This window comes from Henckelia pumila, chromosome 1, assembly GCF_033568475.1.
Source record: "Henckelia pumila isolate YLH828 chromosome 1, ASM3356847v2, whole genome shotgun sequence".
NCBI classification, from domain to species: domain Eukaryota; kingdom Viridiplantae; phylum Streptophyta; class Magnoliopsida; order Lamiales; family Gesneriaceae; genus Henckelia; species Henckelia pumila.
In genome coordinates this window covers 132,466,600-132,486,584 of record NC_133120.1, presented here as the reverse complement: position 1 = coordinate 132,486,584, position 19,985 = coordinate 132,466,600, and the positions used below count along the sequence as shown (strand labels likewise).

General features: G+C 35.4%; 1 protein-coding gene across 8 annotated transcripts; it reads right to left on the bottom strand.

The window, feature by feature from the left end:
• Positions 1-11,533: 11,533 nt before the first annotated feature.
• Positions 11,534-13,956, bottom strand: LOC140876099 (golgin candidate 6-like). Of its 8 annotated transcripts, none has more exons than XM_073279960.1 (5): positions 13,407-13,956; positions 13,214-13,337; positions 12,982-13,095; positions 12,827-12,898; positions 12,248-12,422 (listed from the first exon to the last, which is right to left on the bottom strand). In XM_073279960.1, the coding sequence occupies exons 2-5, from the start codon at positions 13,280-13,282 to the stop codon at positions 12,294-12,296; spliced, it is 384 nt and encodes a 127-aa protein (XP_073136061.1). In that variant the 5' UTR covers positions 13,283-13,337; positions 13,407-13,956; the 3' UTR covers positions 12,248-12,293. The 8 variants fall into 8 exon arrangements, with proteins under 8 accessions (XP_073136065.1, XP_073136061.1, XP_073136059.1 ...); XM_073279958.1 differs by having other exon boundaries at positions 13,214-13,305; XM_073279962.1 differs by having other exon boundaries at positions 13,214-13,300.
• Between the last annotated feature and the right edge of the window lie 6,029 nt (positions 13,957-19,985).

The following is a 19,985-nucleotide window of genomic DNA, read 5'->3' as shown; positions in this document are numbered from 1 at the left end:
AACAGACCAATAAATGGCATGACAAAAAATACTGAGGAGAGAATTCGAGTCTGGACAACATGAACTCTTATTTAATTCTCGTCTCAAATTATTTTCTGGTAAGTTGAAATCGAGATGGTCTGGTCCTTTCAAAGTAGAAAAGATTCATCCTTATGGCGCCACTGAGCTGAGTTGTCATGACGTGCGAATTTTTCAAGTCAATGGTCAGAGGCTGAAACACTACTTTGGAGATGAAGTAAAGAACGTGGCAAGCGTTCCACTAATCAACCCGGATTATGAAGCATGAAAGTCCAGCTGACAACTTAAAACTAAGTGCTTTTTGGGAGGCAACCGAAATTTTATTTTATTCTATTTATTTAATTTTTTGTTTTAATAATTTATATATATATATATATATATAGTTATTTTAATTTGAATCATGTCTTGAGACGATTCTCACTCTCTGATTTTATTTTCAGGAACCAAGACATAAAAATTCACCAGTTTTTGGTACAGAAATTCGAAGCTTAGGCGCTCAAACACTGGATTCTGGGCGCCTTAGCGCCTATCATACAAAAAATTGATATCTTAGGAAATTTTGAGCACCTCGGTGCCATACTTTATGCATCTCAGCACCACACTGTACGGGTTTAAGAAAAAAATTTCAACACATCGGCACCCTAGCGCCCAATGTATGAAATTGGATGTGATTTATTTCGAATAGGCCAGCGCCCCAACGCCTTCTTTTATGAGCCTCAGCGCTTGAGTGCACGGTCTTGACCAAGTTTTTTCAACCCAACATCGCGTCAGCTCCATAATATCCGCGGCTCAGCGCTCATCTGTTCAGTCTGGAAAAAAAATAGCCGGCGTTCAGGTGCCCTAGCATCAGTCTGTTTATCAATTACAATTAGGGCCATTCAAAAATATGTTGCAGCCATTCTTACCTTATTTCTTCTCACCTCCACTCACCATCTCCACCCATGCCGCTAATCTATCACCGAAATCCCTTGAAAATCATTACTATCCTCTTGAAATCACTCATTACGGATTAAAGTCGGCTATATGTTGCTTGAGGATCCTGATTTCAGCAACCAGGGCTTCAAAAATTGGGGATTTTTCTTCTGATTTCTCATCATTTTTGGGGGCCATTCGAATTACAAGCCAAGTTTGGGAGTAATTGACACTACATCATGTTGGATTCAAAAAATTATGCATGTATAGTTCATAGATTCAGGTACTTCGCGAGGTCTAAGGAAATTTATTCGAAAATTTGTCATTATGTTGTTAATTCACTCATTAGAGCGTGGTTTGGCATATTTGATGCTTGAGGTTGTGCTAGGTACCATTGTTTTGTGGTTGATTGGTTATGTTTTTTATTTTGCTTATTGGTTGGAGTTGTTGGATTAATGTGTATTTGATTGGAGTTATTGGAGTGAGCCATTGAATTTTTGGGATTGGAGATGAGTTGCGATATTTTGGAGTTATTTATATAATGGCCGAAAAAGAAACAAACACAGGGTGCATCATTATCCACATGCTTTGATAGGAATTGGTTTTGGAATGCGATTGCTGCAAATCATTATACAGTGATGATCACAAAGAGTGTGGTTAGATGGAAGGGTATTGACATGCATGTCTCAGCCATTTTGTTCTATGAATCGAGAGCTGCTCACGCTTGAGGATGGGATGATGTTATTCGGCCTCCTGTTGATGTTGTGATTTCTTTGGTGAGAGAGCAAGTTATATGCCAATCTCAAGGTCTCTGATCAAGGATTTAAAGTTTTGGTAAAGGGCAATTGTCCGCCTAAATCGGTGTGATATGAATCTACTGGCAAGCGTACCAGGCCAAGTAATAGTATAGTGGACTGAGAGTCCAAGTATCGATCCCACAGGAACTGCAGTCAATTCTCAAGAATTAATTATTTAGCTTAATCTAGACAAAATCATAAAGAGCAATTTAATTTAAATAAAATAAGAATATAAAATAAAAAACTGCTTAAGAAATAAGAATTAAAATAGTTGAAAGGAAAAATGAATTAAAACGAGACAATCAAGACACACGTAGGTACCAAACAAATCATGTAACATGTAGTCGATTCAGGACTCAGATTTAATCTTAATTCATGGGAATTCTCCTCATTTGTTCAAAGAACTATTTCTAGAACAATCAAACCTATTCAAATATTGACGGATTAATCGTTCGTAGTTCTAATCAAATTTGAATGCATTAAATATTTGTGAAAATTCAATTTACACCCAAACCGCAGATTGAAATCGAATTCTATTTCTAGTCGGTTTTACAAAATGTTGATTATCAGAGTGATCGAAATCAATACCTTCACTTTCTACTTGGAATCAATTATCATGCAAGCAAACAGTTGATCAGACTATTCACAAGACAAAAATAAATCTGACAATCAATAAAATAAAATCAACTCTGAAAAATCCCAAACAAACATCCAAGTTTTCTACATGAATTTGTTCGGTCCAATCACGCCATCTTGGTTGAAAACAAACTACTCAATAATTGAAAACAATAATTAAACAAAAATTAAGAAAAAAAAAACAAAAGAAAGAAAAGAAATCTTCTCTCCCAAGCCTACAGCAGCCGCCTTCTACCTTGTGAAATCTCTCTGCCTTCTGGAACTTCGGAACCCTTCAAAATATGATATATCATCTATTTATAGTGTCCGGATCCTGTACCAATTAATTTCCTACACAAAATAGGATTCTCGCATAAATATGACGCCAGAACACGCGCGCGCGCGTGAAAGAAGTCCCGCACGCGTGCAGAACAAAAAAACAGAATTCTGGACATCTGATTCGCGCGCGGGCAAGCTCAAAACTCGCTCGCGCGCCATGCATTTTCTTCTCCGAGCGACGATATTAAAAAATTCATATCTCGAGTTCTAACCGTCGGATCGATCTGAAATTTGGACAGCAGTTTCAAAACATTTTGAACTTCATTATGAACGGTAACATCGGATTTAGATCTATCTAAAATTAAATATGATTTTTCGATCAAGGCTGCTCCGTAATTCACTCTTCAAAAATCCATTTTCCTACAAAATTAACCCGGAGAGTGAAATACACACACATGAACTAAAACACATAAAAACACATAAAAATAATATGAACGCACATAAAATAGACATAAAAATATCGCAAACTAATGCATACAAAATACACTTATCAACACCCCCATACTTAAACCTTGCCCGCCCTCGAGCAAGACATGCAAAAACAACATGCAAACAAAAACATAAGTAAGGACGAATCATGAATGTGCACAGCCTCCGAGAAGTTCAATCACAAAACAAAATCACACACTCTCTCAACTTTTCATAATACACCTTCGGTTTAACGTGAACGTGTGTGTGTGAACTGTCATTCCAGTTTCATACAACTTAGACAGAATTTGTCTCAAAACTGCTTAGCGACCTATGACAAATCAGTGCAAGTTTCACTCTTCAAGTGCCCATTCCTTCTAACGACGTCTAGACTAAAACCACCTCCATTGAGATAATGAATTACACACCTCTGGATTTTGCACCTGGTATTGATTTATTCCCAATAATTACCCGCTGACTTAGCTATAATTGGCTAGGATACAAAAATTTATTTCTTTTATAATCTCCTCGTCTATAGCCCGGATGGAGCATCAACCCCATTTAATCTGCATACTTAGCCATGAATTAAATCTTTTAGGATTACAATCCTTTCAAGGCCCAGATGGAGTTGAATTTTTTTTTCTAGGTGCGCCCAAGATCATAAGTGTAAACTAGAGCCTCATCAAAATTCATAGAACACAATCAAGATCCACAAACCACCTATTGCCGTGCAATGGTCAAACAGACAGAAACTTCATCAAATCTATCATTACAGTCCACTGGTCTAACACAAGTGCTTATAAATATTCACGGCTCAACCTACAGTTTCTCATGTCAAGTCAAGAGCAAATTTTTTTCAAAAAACCAATTTTTTCAAATAAACTTCATCATCATTGGCTATTATGACTCATCCTACTCATGCAAGACTAAACAAACAACAACAAAAACAAACTAGATGCAAAGAAACACAAAACATGACAGATGAACACAAAAATAACAAATAATGCAATAAACTAGTCTACCCCCCCATACTTATCCAAAGCATTGCCCTAAATGCTTCAGAAACAATGAACATAATGCTTGAACAAACAAACAAATGCAAGACGAACAAAAACACAATGAAAACAAAAATAACACTCCCCTGGTTTTCGATTCATCCTCTTTCTCCTGGACGGTATCCGTTTGGCAAGGTAACATCAGTCTAGATATAGTGGCAGACATGATTAACTGGCATGGGAAAGAAACAAAAATCAAACATAGATAATAAAAAAAATACGCAAAAAAAAAACTAAAAAGCAAAGTAAAGAACACTGGGTTGCCTCCCAGCCAGCGCTAAATTTATAGTTTACAGCCCGACTATACAGAAGCAACCATCAAAGAGCGGCTGCCGCCCATAGTAAGAATCATACGACTCTATTTATGGGTCCTGATTTCCTTCGCCCTCAAGCTTGACGTGATATATGCAGTTTAAGCTTGTCGGTCCAGCAATACTCGTTATGAATTTTTTTCTTATGGAAGGAGACTTAGAATCTAGGTTGAAGCTCATGGAGGATGTAATATTGTGAGTTTGGAATCAATGGCAAGAAAGGATCTTCTAACGGTGTATATGGAACGACCATTGATGAGGTCAAATCTGTCGCCTTGTATGTTTCTTCCTCCTCCAAGTCCACTATTGGCTCTTCTTCACAAGAAGATTCCTCAAAAATTATTTCTTCATGCTCTGGCTCAGTTACTTCACTCTCTTGGCAGATCTCAAAAATTGGTTCTCTAAGAAGCATAATCTGTTCATCCAAAATATTCAAAGATTTGATGAGGCTTTCTAAGAATTGATTTGTCTCTGTCTGTTGTCGCAAAAGATTCTCCAACTGAGCCACATAATCTTCAGAACGCCCTATACACTCTTCTTGATGCTCAGGTGGCTGATTCGCAAAATTTTTAGATTTGAATTTTGGAGAATATTGGTGACTCCAACCCTGCAGTGAAGGATCACAATGCCAATGGTAGTCGAAATCTGTCATATCATTTAATAAGTGCATTGCACTGTCTTCATCTCTTCTAAAGAAGTGACTTCCAGTGGCCAAAGCTCCATAATCCACCCAACGTCTTGTAGTTTCATCCAAACCATCATAAAAAATTTGAGTGAGGGTGTAGTTCGAAAATTGATGGCATCGAAATCTGTTCGCCAAATCATTGAATCTCCCCCAAGCAGCATAGAATGGCTCCGAGTATTGCTGTTCAAAACTTGTGAATACCCGTCGATTATCCATATCCAAGCACGTCATAAGTAAGATAAATTATAATTAAAATTAAAAATTAAACAAAAACAAGAAAAAAAATGTCTAGTCTAAAGCAAAAATCTATCTTAATATTAACTGAACGGTCCCCGGCAACGGCGCCAAAAACTTGACCGGCTAAATCGATGTGATATGAATCCACTGGCAAGCATACCAGGTCAAGTAATAGTAAAGTGGACTGAGAGTCCAAGTATCGATCCCACAGGAACTGCAGTCAATTCTCAAGAATTAATTATTTAGTTTAATCTAGACAAAATCATAAAGAGCAATTTAATTTAAATAAAATAAGAATATAAAATAAAAAAATACTTAAGAAATAAGAATTAAAATAGTTGAAAGGAAAAATTAATTAAAATGAGACAACCAAGACACACGTAGGTACCGAACAAATCATGTAACATGTAGTCGATTCAGGACTCAGATTTAATCTTAATTCACGGGAATTCTCCTCATTTGTTCAAAGGACTATTTCTAGAACAATCAAACCTATTCAAATATTCTTTCGTAATTATAATCAAATTTGAATGCATTAAATATTTATGAAAATTCAGTTTACGCCCAAACCGCACACTGAAACCGAATTCTATTTCTAGTCGGTTTTACAATACGTTGATTATCAGAGTGATCGAAATCAATACCTCCTCTGTCGACTTAGAATCAATTAACATGCAAGAAAACAGTTGATCAGACTATTCACAAGACAAATAGAAATCTGACAATCAATAAAATAAAATCAACTCTGAAAAATCCCAAACAAACATCCAAGTTTTCTACATGAATTTGTTCGGCCCAATCACGCCATCTTGGTTGAAAAAAAACTACTCAATAATTGAAAACAATAATTAAACAAAAATTAAGAAAAAAAAAACAAAAGAAAGAAAAGAAATCTTCTCTCCCAAGCCTACAGCAGCCGCCTTCTACCTTGTGCAATCTCTCTGCCTTCTGGAACTTCGGAACCCTTCAAAATATGATATATCATCTATTTATAGTGTCCGGATCCTGTACCAATTAATTTCCTACACAAAATAGGATTCTCGCATAAATATGACGCAAGAACACGCGCGCGCGCGTGAAAGAAGTCCCGCACGCGTGCAGAACAAAAAAACAGAATTCTGGACATCTGATTCGCGCGCGGGCAAGCTCAAAACTCGCTCGCGCGCCATGCATTTTCTTCTCCGAGCGACGATATTGAAAAATTCATATCTCGAGTTCTAACCGTCGGATCGATCTGAAATTTGGACAGCAGCTTCAAAACATCTTGAACTTCATTATGAATGGTAAGATCGGATTTAGATCTATCTAAAATTAAATATGATTTTTCGATCAAGGCTGCTCCGTAATTCACTCTTCAAAAATCCATTTTCCTACAAAATTAACCCGGAGAGTGAAATACACACACATGAACTAAAACACATAAAAACACATAAAAATAATATGAACGCACATAAAATAGACATAAAAATATCGCAAACTAATGCATACAAAATACACTTATCAACACCCCCATACTTAAACCTTGCCCGCCCTCGAGCAAGACATGCAAAAACAACATGCAAACAAAAACATAAGTAAGGACGAATCATGAATGTGCACAGCCTCCGAGAAGTTCAATCACAAAACAAAATCACACACTCTCTCAACTTTTCATAATACACCTTCGGTTTAACGTGAACGTGTGTGCGTGAACTGTCATTCCAGTTTCATACAACTTAGACAGAATTCGTCTCAAAACTGCTTAGCGACCTATGACAAATCAGTGCAAGTTTCACTCTTCAAGTGCCCATTCCTTCTAACGACGTCTAGACTAAACCCACCTCCATTGAGATAATGAATTACACACCTCTGGATTTTGCACCTGGTATTGATTTATTCCCAATAATTACCCGCTGACTTAGCTATAATTGGCTAGGATACAAAAATTTATTTCTTTTCTAATCTCCTCGTCTATAGCTCGGATGGAGCATCAACCCCATTTAATCCGCATACTTAGCCATGAATTAAATCTTTTAGGATTACAATACTTTCAAGGCCCAGATGGAGTTGAATTTTTTTTTCTAGGTGCGCCCAAGATCATAAGTGTAAACTAGAGCCTCATCAAAATTCATAGAACACAATCAAGATCCACAAACCACCTATTGCCGTGCAATGGTCAAACAGACAGAAACTTCATCAAATCTATCATTACAGTCCACTGGTCTAACACAAGTGCTTATAAATATTCACGGCTCAACCTACAGTTTCTCATGTCAAGTCAAGAGCAAATTTTTTTCAAAAAACCAATTTTTTCAAATAAACTTCATCACCATTGGCTATTATGACTCATCCTACTCATGCAAGACTAAACAAACAACAACAAAAACAAACTAGATGCAAAGAAACACAAAACATGACAGATGAACACAAAAATAACAAATAATGCAATAAACTAGTCTACCCCCCCATACTTATCCAAAGCATTGCCCTAAATGCTTCAGAAACAATGAACATAATGCTTGAACAAACAAACAAATGCAAGACGAACAAAAACACAATGAAAACAAAAATAACACTCCCCTGGTTTTCGATTCATCCTCTTTCTCCTGGACGGTATCCGTTTGGCAAGGTAACATCAGTCTAGATATAGTGGCAGACATGATTAACTGGCATGGGAAAGAAACAAAAATCAAACATAGATAATTAAAAAAATACGCAAAAAAAAAACTAAAAAGCAAAGTAAAGAACACTGGGTTGCCTCCCAGCCAGCGCTAAATTTATAGTTTACAGCCCGACTATACAGAAGCAACCATCAAAGAGCGGCTGCCGCCCATAGTAAGAATCATACGACTCTATTTATGGGTCCTGATTTCCTTCGCCCTCAAGCTTGACGTGATATATGCAGTTTAAGCTTGTCGGTCCAGCAATACTCGTTATGAATTTTTTTCTTATGGAAGGAGACTTAGAATCTAGGTTGAAGCTCATGGAGGATGTAATATTGTGAGTTTGGCGTCAATGGCAAGAAAGGATCTTCTAACGGTGTATATGGAACGACCATTGATGAGGTCAAATCTGTCGCCTTGTATGTTTCTTCCTCCTCCAAGTCCACTATTGGCTCTTCTTCACAAGAAGATTCCTCAAAAATTATTTCTTCATGCTCTGGCTCAGTTACTTCACTCTCTTGGCAGATCTCAAAAATTGGTTCTCTAAGAAGCATAATCTGTTCATCCAAAATATTCAAAGATTTGATGAGGCTTTCTAAGAATTGATTTTTCTCTATCTGTTGTCGCAAAAGATTCTCCAACTAAGCCACATAATCTTCAGAACGCCCTATACACTCTTCTTGATGCTCAGGTGGCTGATTCGCAAAATTTTTAGATTTGAATTTTGGAGAATATTGGTGACTCCAACCCTGCAGTGAAGGATCACAATGCCAATGGTAGTTGAAATCTGTCATATCATTTAATAAGTGCATTGCACTGTCTTCATTTCTTCTAAACAAGTGACTTCCAGTGGCCAAAGCTCCATAATCCACCCAACTTCTTGTAGTTTCATCCAAACCATCATAAAAAATTTGAGTGAGGGTGTAGTTCGAAAATTGATGGCATCGAAATCTGTTCGCCAAATCATTGAATCTCCCCCAAGCAGCATAGAATGGCTCCGAGTATTGCTGTCCAAAACTTGTGAATACCCGTCGATTATCCATCTCCAAGCACATCACAAGTAAGATAAATTATAATTAAAATTAAAAATTAAACAGAAACAAGAAAAAAAATGTCTAGTCTAAAGCAAAAATCTATCTTAATATTAACTGAACGGTCCCCGGCAACGGCGCCAAAAACTTGACCGGCTAAATCGATGTGATATGAATCCACTGGCAAGCATACCAGGTCAAGTAATAGTAAAGTGGACTGAGAGTCCAAGTATGAATCCCACAGGAACTGCAGTCAATTCTCAAGAATTAATTATTTAGTTTAATCTAGACAAAATCATAAAGAGCAATTTAATTTAAATAAAATAAGAATATAAAATAAAAAAATACTTAAGAAATAAGAATTAAAATAGTTGAAAGGAAAAATTAATTAAAATGAGACAACCAAGACACACGTAGGTACCGAACAAATCATGTAATATGTAGTCGATTCAGGACTCAGATTTAATCTTAATTCACGGGAATTCTCCTCATTTGTTCAAAGGACTATTTCTAGAACAATCAAACCTATTCAAATATTCTTTCGTAATTATAATCAAATTTGAATGCATTAAATATTTGTGAAAATTCAGTTTACGCCCAAACCGCACATTGAAACCGAATTCTATTTCTAGTCGGTTTTACAATACGTTGATTATCAGAGTGATCGAAATCAATACCTCCTCTGTCGACTTAGAATCAATTAACATGCAAGAAAACAGTTGATCAGACTATTCACAAGACAAATATAAATCTGACAATCAATAAAATAAAATCAACTCTGAAAAATCCCAAACAAACATCCAAGTTTTCTACATGAATTTGTTCTGCCCAATCACGCCGTCTTGGTTGAAAAAAAACTACTCAATAATTGAAAACAATAATTAAACAAAATTAAGAAAAAAAAACAAAAGAAAGAAAAGAAATCTTCTCTGCCAAGCCTACAGCAGCCGCCTTCTACCTTGTGCAATCTCTCTGCCTTCTGGAACTTCGGAACCCTTCAAAATATGATATATCATCTATTTATAGTGTCCGGATCCTGTACCAATTAATTTCCTACACAAAATAGGATTCTCGCATAAATCTGACGCTGGAATACGCACGCGCACGTGGAAGAAGTCCCGCGTGCACGCAGAACAAAAAAACAGAATTCTGGACCTCTGACTCGCGCACGGGCGAGCTCAAATCTCGCTCGCGCGCCATGCATTTTCTGCTCCAAACGACAATTTTGAAAAATTTATATATCAAGTTCTAACCGTTGGATCGAGCTGAAATTTGGACAGCAACTTCAAAACATTTTGAATTCATTCTGAACGATAGAGATCGGATTTGGATCTCTCTAAAATTAAATATGATTTTTCGATCAAGGCTGCTCTGTAATTCACTCTTCAAAAATCCATTTTCCTACAAAATTAACCCGGAGAGTGAAATACACACACATGAACTAAAACACCTAAAAACACTATGAACGCACATAAAATAGACATAAAAATATAACAAACTAATGCATACAAAATGCGCTTATCAGCAATCTAGTGGCATTCGATGTTCATACGAATTTACATGTATAAAATGCCAGATCATGACTATGATGAATACTCTGCCTATTTGGATTACAATGATATTCTTGCGAGCTTGTGTGATGAGGGGGAATCTTGGAGGTTGAATGAGGAGGAAGAAGTAGTGAATTTCTTGGCCTGTTACTTGAAGCCAGACCCAAGGTATTGGTTTTTGTTTGCTTCAGCCCGCATAATGCCCACAAGTCATACTTCTGATGTAACCAAGGAGAGAACTGCATTACTCTATTGAATTGTCACTGGAAAACCATAAATGTGGGTAGACTTATTCAAAAGTCGATTTTGTCTAGGGTAACAGGGGCCACCACCATTGGTTTGCCACCCCTCTCTGATCACTGATTTGTGTCAGTTTGACGGAGTCACTTGGGATAAGGATTAGGAGTTGTTGAAATGTAGAGCTCTATTCACTACAAGAAAAAAGGTGAAAGGCAACGCTTTTTTCGCGTTGTTAATGTCACCGAAAAAGCGTTGTTGTAGTCAGTGTTGTAAAAGACCACGCTCAAAGACAACGCGGAAAAAGCGTTGTCGTTTTGGGCAAAGAAAACGCATAAAAAGCGTTGTCGTTTCAGAAAAAGACAACACATAAAAAGTGTTGTCGTTTATGAAAAAGACACACGTAAAAAGCGTTGTCGTTTCTGGTAAAGACAACGCTTAAAAAGCGTTGTTGTTTCATAAAAAATGTTGTCATTTCTGGTAAAGAAAACACATAAAAAAGCATTGTCATTTTTTAAATAAAAAACAAAAAAAAATTTAAATCACAAATTTTCAATATTATAAATCACTCAAAATTCAAAAAATATTAAAATAAAATTTAATATACAATCTTCCAATATTATATATCATTCAAATATAAAAAATAATCGAATTCAAATTAATAAACACTAGGAAAAAAATATGCATTAATCTTGAAAAACTTTGATTCCTCACTTCAGCACATGTTAGCATCCCAAGCTTTCATAAAAGCCGCAACAATCTTTTTTCCTTTAATTTGTATCTCCATACTGTAAATTATTAAAAATAAAAACAAACATAAAACAAATATGAATAGATTAAAATGAAAAGTAAACTTAAAACACATATTTATCAGTAAAAGAACATGAACTACGAATGACGAAATTATCACTAAGCGATTGGAATTATCAAATGAACTACAGATTATGAAATTATCAACAAGCGATTGGAATTATCAAAAGATATTTTCCTTGTCAACAACCCAGCCAATACGATCAGAAAAATCCAGCAATGCCAAAATCTTCATCTCAAACAGCAAAACAAAGAAGAGAACAAATGAATTATACAAAAATAACAGCATAAAACCAATCATTCCTCCACATCATTACCTCAAGATCACCATCGGCCCATCACCCTCATTCAATGTCAGACCATGGAGCATCATGCTGCATTGAAACAAAATTTTAAAATCATTTAAATTTTGATTGCTGGGGTGGGAATGAATAAAAGATCTGATACTAAATCACCTCCCAAATGACATATTGACATCATCCTCTAGAGGAGCACATACTACTGGACATATGGACCAATCTAAAATATACTTATTGCACTTGCTCACAAATAAAACAGTCCACTCCAAGATAAGGCTAGTCAAACAAACCTCACAAAAGCTCTTAAAAACAGAGTTAGCTGCAATGAACTCTTGCATGCTAGAAGTTCACAAAATAATCCGGAGAATAGAATTTAGGGTAGGCTCAACTTGTGGCTCCTCCCCAAGTACTTTACTTGCAAGGGCATCACGATTCTTAGGGTGATTGATGACTAGGTCACCAATACATCTGAGTGCCTAACAAAAGTTACAACATCAAATGAGAACATCAGAAACTATACAGAAAATAAGACATGATAAACTTGATAATATTTTACGAGGAAAGAAAACCACCACATTTGCACATTGAAAATGAAAATGGTATTGTAATTTGACCAATTAATGAACATTTTTCTATACTCAACTCTCAAGTTGACAAATCACCAAAAACTAACATGCTGACAAAAACATCTTAAAAGCATCATGTGGTCCATCTTACAAACTTATCCTACCACAATCAAAGTATACGTCGGGGAAAGTTTCCATTATTTTTCGTTGACAGATAATAACTTATTTTCCAAAAGTATTTGGGAGAGAAGGAAACAAGAATGATTAGATGTGTTTGAATAAAGTATCAGAATATTGTGGAACAGTTATCTTACCATACAACGAACAGCAACAGGGGCCCATTGACTTTCAACTCCCAACATTAGAAGATGATCCAATACATTTCTCTACAGTAATTAAAGTTATGTGTGAGAAAACCGTACAATAGGAAAATTTAAATTCTTCATATAAACTTTGAGCTTATAATGACCTGAACCAAAACTGTTTTATTGGCAATCTTGTCGGTGTCTTTTCCAGGATTAGCTTCTGGATTTCCATGTATGAGTAAATTAATAGTGTCCAACACACTAACAAGATTTATCGTCTACTCACAACCAGTTGTTGAAAAAGGGAAAAAAAATTAGAACAAGATCACATGTTAGAGAGAAACTAAATCCTTATATCACAAAAACAAAAGACCTTCAAGAACATTTTTGTTTTACCTTCTGCTGTGTGAATTTATAGGTGCTTCCTCTGAGTTTCAAAATCAAGATCAAAGAGTCAAAGCCCATTGTCTCCCTAAGTAACACCTATGCTACATTCCACTCCAATTCGAACATTAAGATACTAATCTAAATTTTAGTATTTATGGAGAAACAAAAAGTATTTGAATAAACAAGTAACAGTGAGCCCAACTTGATTTGAAGCATTATTTCAAAGGAGATTGTTTAACAATTCGAGACAGTCCTGTTTACATGGACTGAATTGATTCACGAGCGGAAAACAGAAGATCTATCAAAGGCCACGAAAACTCGGAATTTTGATGAGCTTTTAGCCATCCCTTTCTTCAGTATGATACGTATGCCCCACAGTTTTCTTTTCTTTTTCAATCACATAAATATTGGGACTAAAAGGGCTGGTAATGTGATAAAATCACTTGTAACCTTCTTAAATAAACTTAAACAGACTGTAATTAATAATTGAGATCAACATAAGCATATGCATCACAGTACACCAGTACAAGTAATCAATGGAAACATTCTTACTTGAGTAACTACCAGGTCCTTTCTCTGGTTCTCCACCTAGCGATAAAGATTTCTCCTCCTGCATCTTAGCTAGTGCAACTTCTTTCTCAGCAGCTTTCTGCAATGCTTTTTCACAAGCTACCTTTTCCTCCTTGATATTCCTTTTAGCTTTAGCAGCTTCATGGTCCAGTCTCTCTTGCTCCTATTTTCCTCTAACGCTCCCTAGCTAGCCTAACAAAGAACATGAACTTCAAAGAGATGTACTTCTATAGAACATTTTTAAGGGACAAAAAAGGTCATTACTAATGAATTCAGTTGATATTGTTAGCTAGAACGATAGAACTATAACTTGTAAAACAAAAAGGAATTTGAATTCGAAATTGAAATTGGAAGGAATTTTATTCCTTGAATATTTCGGCTCTAATTAATTGGAAATTATAAGATTTTTCTTTCTAGACAAGATATGATATTTGGTAAATATTGAGTGTATATTTTCGAATATTTTAATGATATATTTGCCAAAGTTTAAATTAGATCTTGATAAGGTGATTATTTGACATAATATAATTCGATATTATCAAGATTTGATAGAGTTTATTTCCTACTAAAACTAGTTTTATTATTTATGTAGGACTCTATCTAAGGCAATCTTCAAGATTTGGATGCTTATCTATAAAAGGAGATTTCCACGCACAAGAAAAGTGAGAACTTCAGACGAAAAATACTCTACGCATACTCTAAAGAATTCGAGGAAGATCTTGAAGAATTCTGAAGCAAAGTTTGCAACCATCGTTGTTGCATGTCCCCGTGTCGCCGTTCGTGTTGAAGACATCAGAGACAACACTGTGGGAACTGTGTTGTTGAAGATATTTTCTGTCTCTTCAATTTAGGCTACGGGAGTTGCATCCAATTTCTTTTATACTCTTATTGTATTTTAGGATGCAAGTTTGATTTCTCAACTCGTTGAGAAATTTAGGATTTAATGACTTTTCGTAAAATCACTAGGATTACTTTGTAAGACTATTCTTACGTTTACTAGTGATATTTAGCCCTAAGGCACCCGCACGAGTTTTATACTCGTGCAAAATTATTTACTTATGTTTTTATTTACGCTTTAAATTTTCGCTGCACTGTGTTGTCTGTGGTGTTACAACACAAACGACAAAACTGCCTTATTTTACATAACAACCACGTACACCGTTACTTTCAGAAATCATACATGAAAATATGTAAAACCACAACATATGAAAGATCGTAGTGGTTACTTTAGCCACAAACTAATGCAAAGTACATGTTGGAAAATTCCATTCAGACACTGACAAGTGAAATGAAATAAAAATGGTTATCGAGAATGCCTGGTTCTCAGCCACATTTTGGACAACAAAACTTAATCAAGCCCAAGATACCGTAAATGACTCCAAATAATATTGCGCACATGTAATGCATGAAAGTTTATAAATTTATAAGAAAATGAGAAAGTATTCCGTCTGCTTCGGCCACCAAAGGGCAGAGTCAAAGCAAACATTTCACTCTATATGAGACTTAAGTCAATACTTTCCCAGATTCAGATTCAAAACTGGAAAACAACCACAAAAACATGTAAAAAAAACCAATAAAATCTTATAAATCCAAACAATCCACCCTCCGTAACAATTTCCTAAGAATTATCCAAACCCAAACGACAAAACAACAATTAGTATCAGTTTCCCATGTAAATCATCAAGAATTCTAACCAAGAGAAGGAAATTAAAATTTCTTGATCCCAACATTTTATCAACCACGTATTCACATAAGACATACTTACATCAACGAAAAGAAAAACTGCAGATCTGCAAAATACAAATGTGACAATATACACACACTTACGTTTTCTACAAACACAAAAAATTTACTTCTGATCCAAAAAAAAAACAAACTTTACGGATGTATTAGAAGAAAAACGGATGGGTTACCTCGAAAAGCTCTGCAATACGTGCGGCGAAAGCACAAGAACAAAGAATCGAATGGATAATGACAAAAGAAGCAGTGCATTCGTTACGTTTATAGTAAAAACGAATGGACAATGATGAAAGAAGCGTGCAAGAACAAAGAATTAGAATTGATACTTACTATTGAAAAACCTGTGCTTCTATTGGAGATCTAAGACCAATTTGTAGGTCCACCAACAGGTGGTTATGCCTTTAAAACTCTAAGCTCTAAAATCCTGCAATCAAGAGTAGATTTATTTCTTGAAGTCACGTGTAGCGTATTATATATATATGCTGGACAAAATAGGTGCTGAAAAAACAAGAAGGATAAGGAAAAAGCATGTCCACGGGCAGGTGTCACCCCGGGGAGTGAGGTTTAAGGATTCATTTAAACATAAACATAACACCTTTGAAATAAAAAGAATTCATTACATGGATTAAACCTGCGGATTTAAAATGTCAATACCATAAATTAACTTATTTTAAGATTTCGGAAAATTAGGCACATATAATCCAGATTTAGAAAAGACGAATATTTGTGAGAGATATAAAGAGATGACCAAATCATTAGTTACTGGAACAAACCAATGAAAAGTAACACCTTTTCCGTTTTCCATATTGCATTTATATCAAACGTGATTGCATTGTTGTCATTCTAAAGCATTAAACCAATCATCACAGGCAGTCAACAAAGGAAGCAGAGCAAGAGAAAAAAGGTAGAAAAACTCATCAAACCGAATCCACAATTCACAAGTAATAGAAATCGTGAAAGTTGATTAGTTTTCTAGAACATGTAAGAAGCTATAAGCCTGTACAGGGATTTCATTTTTAGGAGAAAATACGGACCTTGATCGTTCCTCGCAGCAAAAATAATCATTCATGTCTCATCTCCCACCAAGCATTCAGAAAAATGACCTTGGGCACGACCTGTCAGAGCCACAACCTTTGCACTGACAACCTTTACAATCAAAGTGGCCTCGGTATCTAATGGGCTTAGCTTGTTAACCTTGGTGATTTGCTTCTTCTGGTCAGCCATATTTTACTGTCTACTCTACAGTACAACTTATAAACATATATCAAAATATTCTCAGCGTATCAAGAAAGATCATCTCGTTAAAGATTACACCATAAAAAAAATAGATTTTAACCCGACAATAAAGAGCTATAGATTAATCGGGAGAACTTAATTCCACAACTAATTTCAGATAAATTATATAATTCCGCTCATATATTCGAGGAAACAGATCTTTAATCGCAATTCAATTCCAGATAAATCAAGATCCCTAAAAAACAAAGGCAAGATTTAGTCATTTTAATCTATGTTCTTGGTTTTGTTACTTTACGTGCCATAACACTTTCTGACAAAATAAGAAAATAGATAAAAACTCCGATACAGATCTATGATGGGTGCGACAAAGAAGAAAAATTAATCAAATCAAAGACCAATGATTTCACCGGTAACATGTAATGTAAAAGAAACAACGGGAATAAATTAAGGGCACGAACAAACTCATATCTTTCTTTGATTGAATACGACTGAGAGACGCACCAAAGGGTATCAAATGCATACAAATCCCTCACTGGACCAACGATGTTTATTAATTAAGCAAGAGTAGAGGGAGAAGAATCGTAGGACTAGCAGTAAACTCACAAAAAACTAGCAAGAAATCGATGGAAGATACTTAGGGTTCGATTGATTAATTTTGAGTCAAGTGAAATGGGAGGATAGGTAATGGGTTAAGATTTATTTATTTAGGCTTAAGCGTTGCAAAAGATTTTAAAAAAAACGCTCATCCACAACGCTTTTTAAAAAGCGTTGTGGATGACCAACAAAACGTTGTCTTTTTTAAATTTTTTAAAAACGACAACGCTTTCTCATAAAAGCGTTGTGTTTTTTTTTTGACAACGCTTTTTGTAAAAAGCGTTGTCTTTCAACTGTTGTCAATGACCATTTTTGTTGTAGTGATTACTGGCCTATAAGATTCATAGCGCTCTAGTACCTCACCCAGCACCAGCACCTTAGGATATTCCGACCAGTGGCAGCCAAGCGCATCTCTCTTAATCTTCACTTATGAATGCTCGGTATAAGAAGCATCTATCTTAGTATTTGGCCGCTGCAACCTCCACCACCTTCAGCACCTCACATGACTAATGGTGAGAAGTTGACGTGCCTAGAGCAGCATATGTTGTACCAGCAGCAATAGATGGACCTCTAGCAGAAGCAAATGTAGAGCCATTTTGCCAGGGCTGACATGTTTATGAGCTACATGACTGATTTTACGATAGTATTAGACCGGCGTTTCCCTGGCTCGAGTTCTAATTACATGAAGTTTCCTCTACCACCCACTTGGCCACCCTAGGATGATGACATAAACGATGACCACTGACGGGCGTTTTCGTAGGTATGTGTATTCCCTTATTTTTTATCGATTTATTGTACATTGGAAACAATGCATGTATCTAAATTTGTGGCGGTGATTTGTTGTGTTTAAGTTTATCATTGTGTATGTAAGCTTCATGGGATTCGTTACTTGATCCTGCATTTGTGTCATTTTGTTTGAGTTAGTTTAATTTTTTGTGTTTTTTTAAGTTGATCATACATAGCTCGTATTTGAGTTATTTAATTTTTTTTTCAAAAAATATACTAAATAAACAAAAAAAATTCAGTTGTTGTTCCTTATTTTATTTTATTGGTGTGAGTCAAAGTCTTGTGTTAGTAACCATTGTCGGTCTATGGTGAGAAAATTGAGAATTACTGTTTTGCTGATAGTTTATCCGAGAGTCGGTGTTAGCTACGTCCTATCTTGAGTTCTCACGAAATTATGCACGTAATGTCATGACCATCGATACTGTTGATACTTAGAGAACAATTATGTGGGCTGCGTGATGTGGATTGGAAACTAAATTCCAAAATTTTGTGATTTTCACTAGACACCGAGGTAAAGTTTTGCGAACAAAGACATGATTTAGGCAATTCTTGAATTATTTGGGCTTTTTTTCTTGCTTAATATAGTCATTTGATGTTCTTTGAGCCTACTTGAAAAAGAATGGATAATCTAGAATTTTTATATTTTTTTATCCATTCATATTTTATTAAATATTTGCATGAGACATTATTGAGCACGATAATCAGTCTGTAGGATTTAATTGTGAATTTAGAAGTAATCTAGACTTGTCTGATTTCTCTTCGATGTGAAATACGGATAATTTGTGACTTAGATATAGGCGAATTTTGAACCGTTTGAGCTTTTCGAGCCACAAAATAAAAATAATTTTAATCCATAGTCACCTCGTTTGAGTTTTTTGAAAATTAATTGCACACGTGAAAGCGTGTGATTGACCCCTATTCGGCATCCTTTAGAAATCCCACACTAACCACCTAATAAATAACTTATACACTATTTTCTACCTTTGAGGGAGTAGGCATTTAATTGTTCAATATTATAAATTCTCCCCATAAAAAGAGGAGAGAGAGAGAGAGAAATAAAAATGTCGGAGGAGTAGGAAAATATTTGGGATGAGATGAAAAAAAAAAGTGTATTTGGAAAAAAAAAAGAAAAAATAAAAAAATGGGGTGGGGGAGATGGGAGGGATGGATCATTGAAAGAAGAGTTGGAAGTGAAAGAGAGCGTGCAATTTAGATATGGATTTCAACATAATCCCTTATTTGCATTCTTATATTTCATTTGTAATCATGACCCGAGGCCTTACGTTATAAGCTAGGATGTCTTATTGACCAGGGGAGGATCTAGGATTTCGGCTTTAGGGGGTAGCTTACAAAATATAGACAAAATATTAAAAGATAAAAGATAAAAATTACAATGCTTTTAACAAATATATTTTTAGCTAAAAGGAATTTGACGTTTGGTAGCGCTTAGTCGTGTCACGCCCAAATTAACCCAACTCAGATTATACAATTAAACATGTAGTAGCGAGAGTAGGGATCGTTCCCACGAGAAAAGTGAAATTTATCTGTGATCTTAAAATTACTGAAATTAAATTAAAAAAAAAGGGATTTGGATTTTAAAAAATAACTACTAACAATTTAAAACAAAATAAAATACTTAAAACAAGTCTTGGTATCAGTCGACTCCACCCTTGAAATTATTCATTTGATCATCGATTCTCTAAAAATAATTAATTCTCATTGAATATTCACCATTGAAAATTTAATTCATGTTTCACCTTAATTTTAGTTAACTAGACACAAGCGTTCTAAATTAACCCTTACCAATGAATTAACCCAATACAAGCGATTAGATTTAAACCCACGACAGCATTCA

Coding starts and splice junctions, on each gene's coding strand:
- LOC140876099 (XM_073279957.1), bottom strand. CDS start 13,282: ATGGGCTTTGACTCTTTGATCTTGATTTTGAAACTCAGAGGAAGCACC. Junction 13,096..13,213: donor ATAAATTCACACAGCAGAAG/GTAAAACAAAAA, acceptor GGTTGTGAGTAG/ACGATAAATCTTGTTAGTGT. Junction 12,423..12,826: donor CTGTTGCTGTTCGTTGTATG/GTAAGATAACTG, acceptor AACTTTTGTTAG/GCACTCAGATGTATTGGTGA.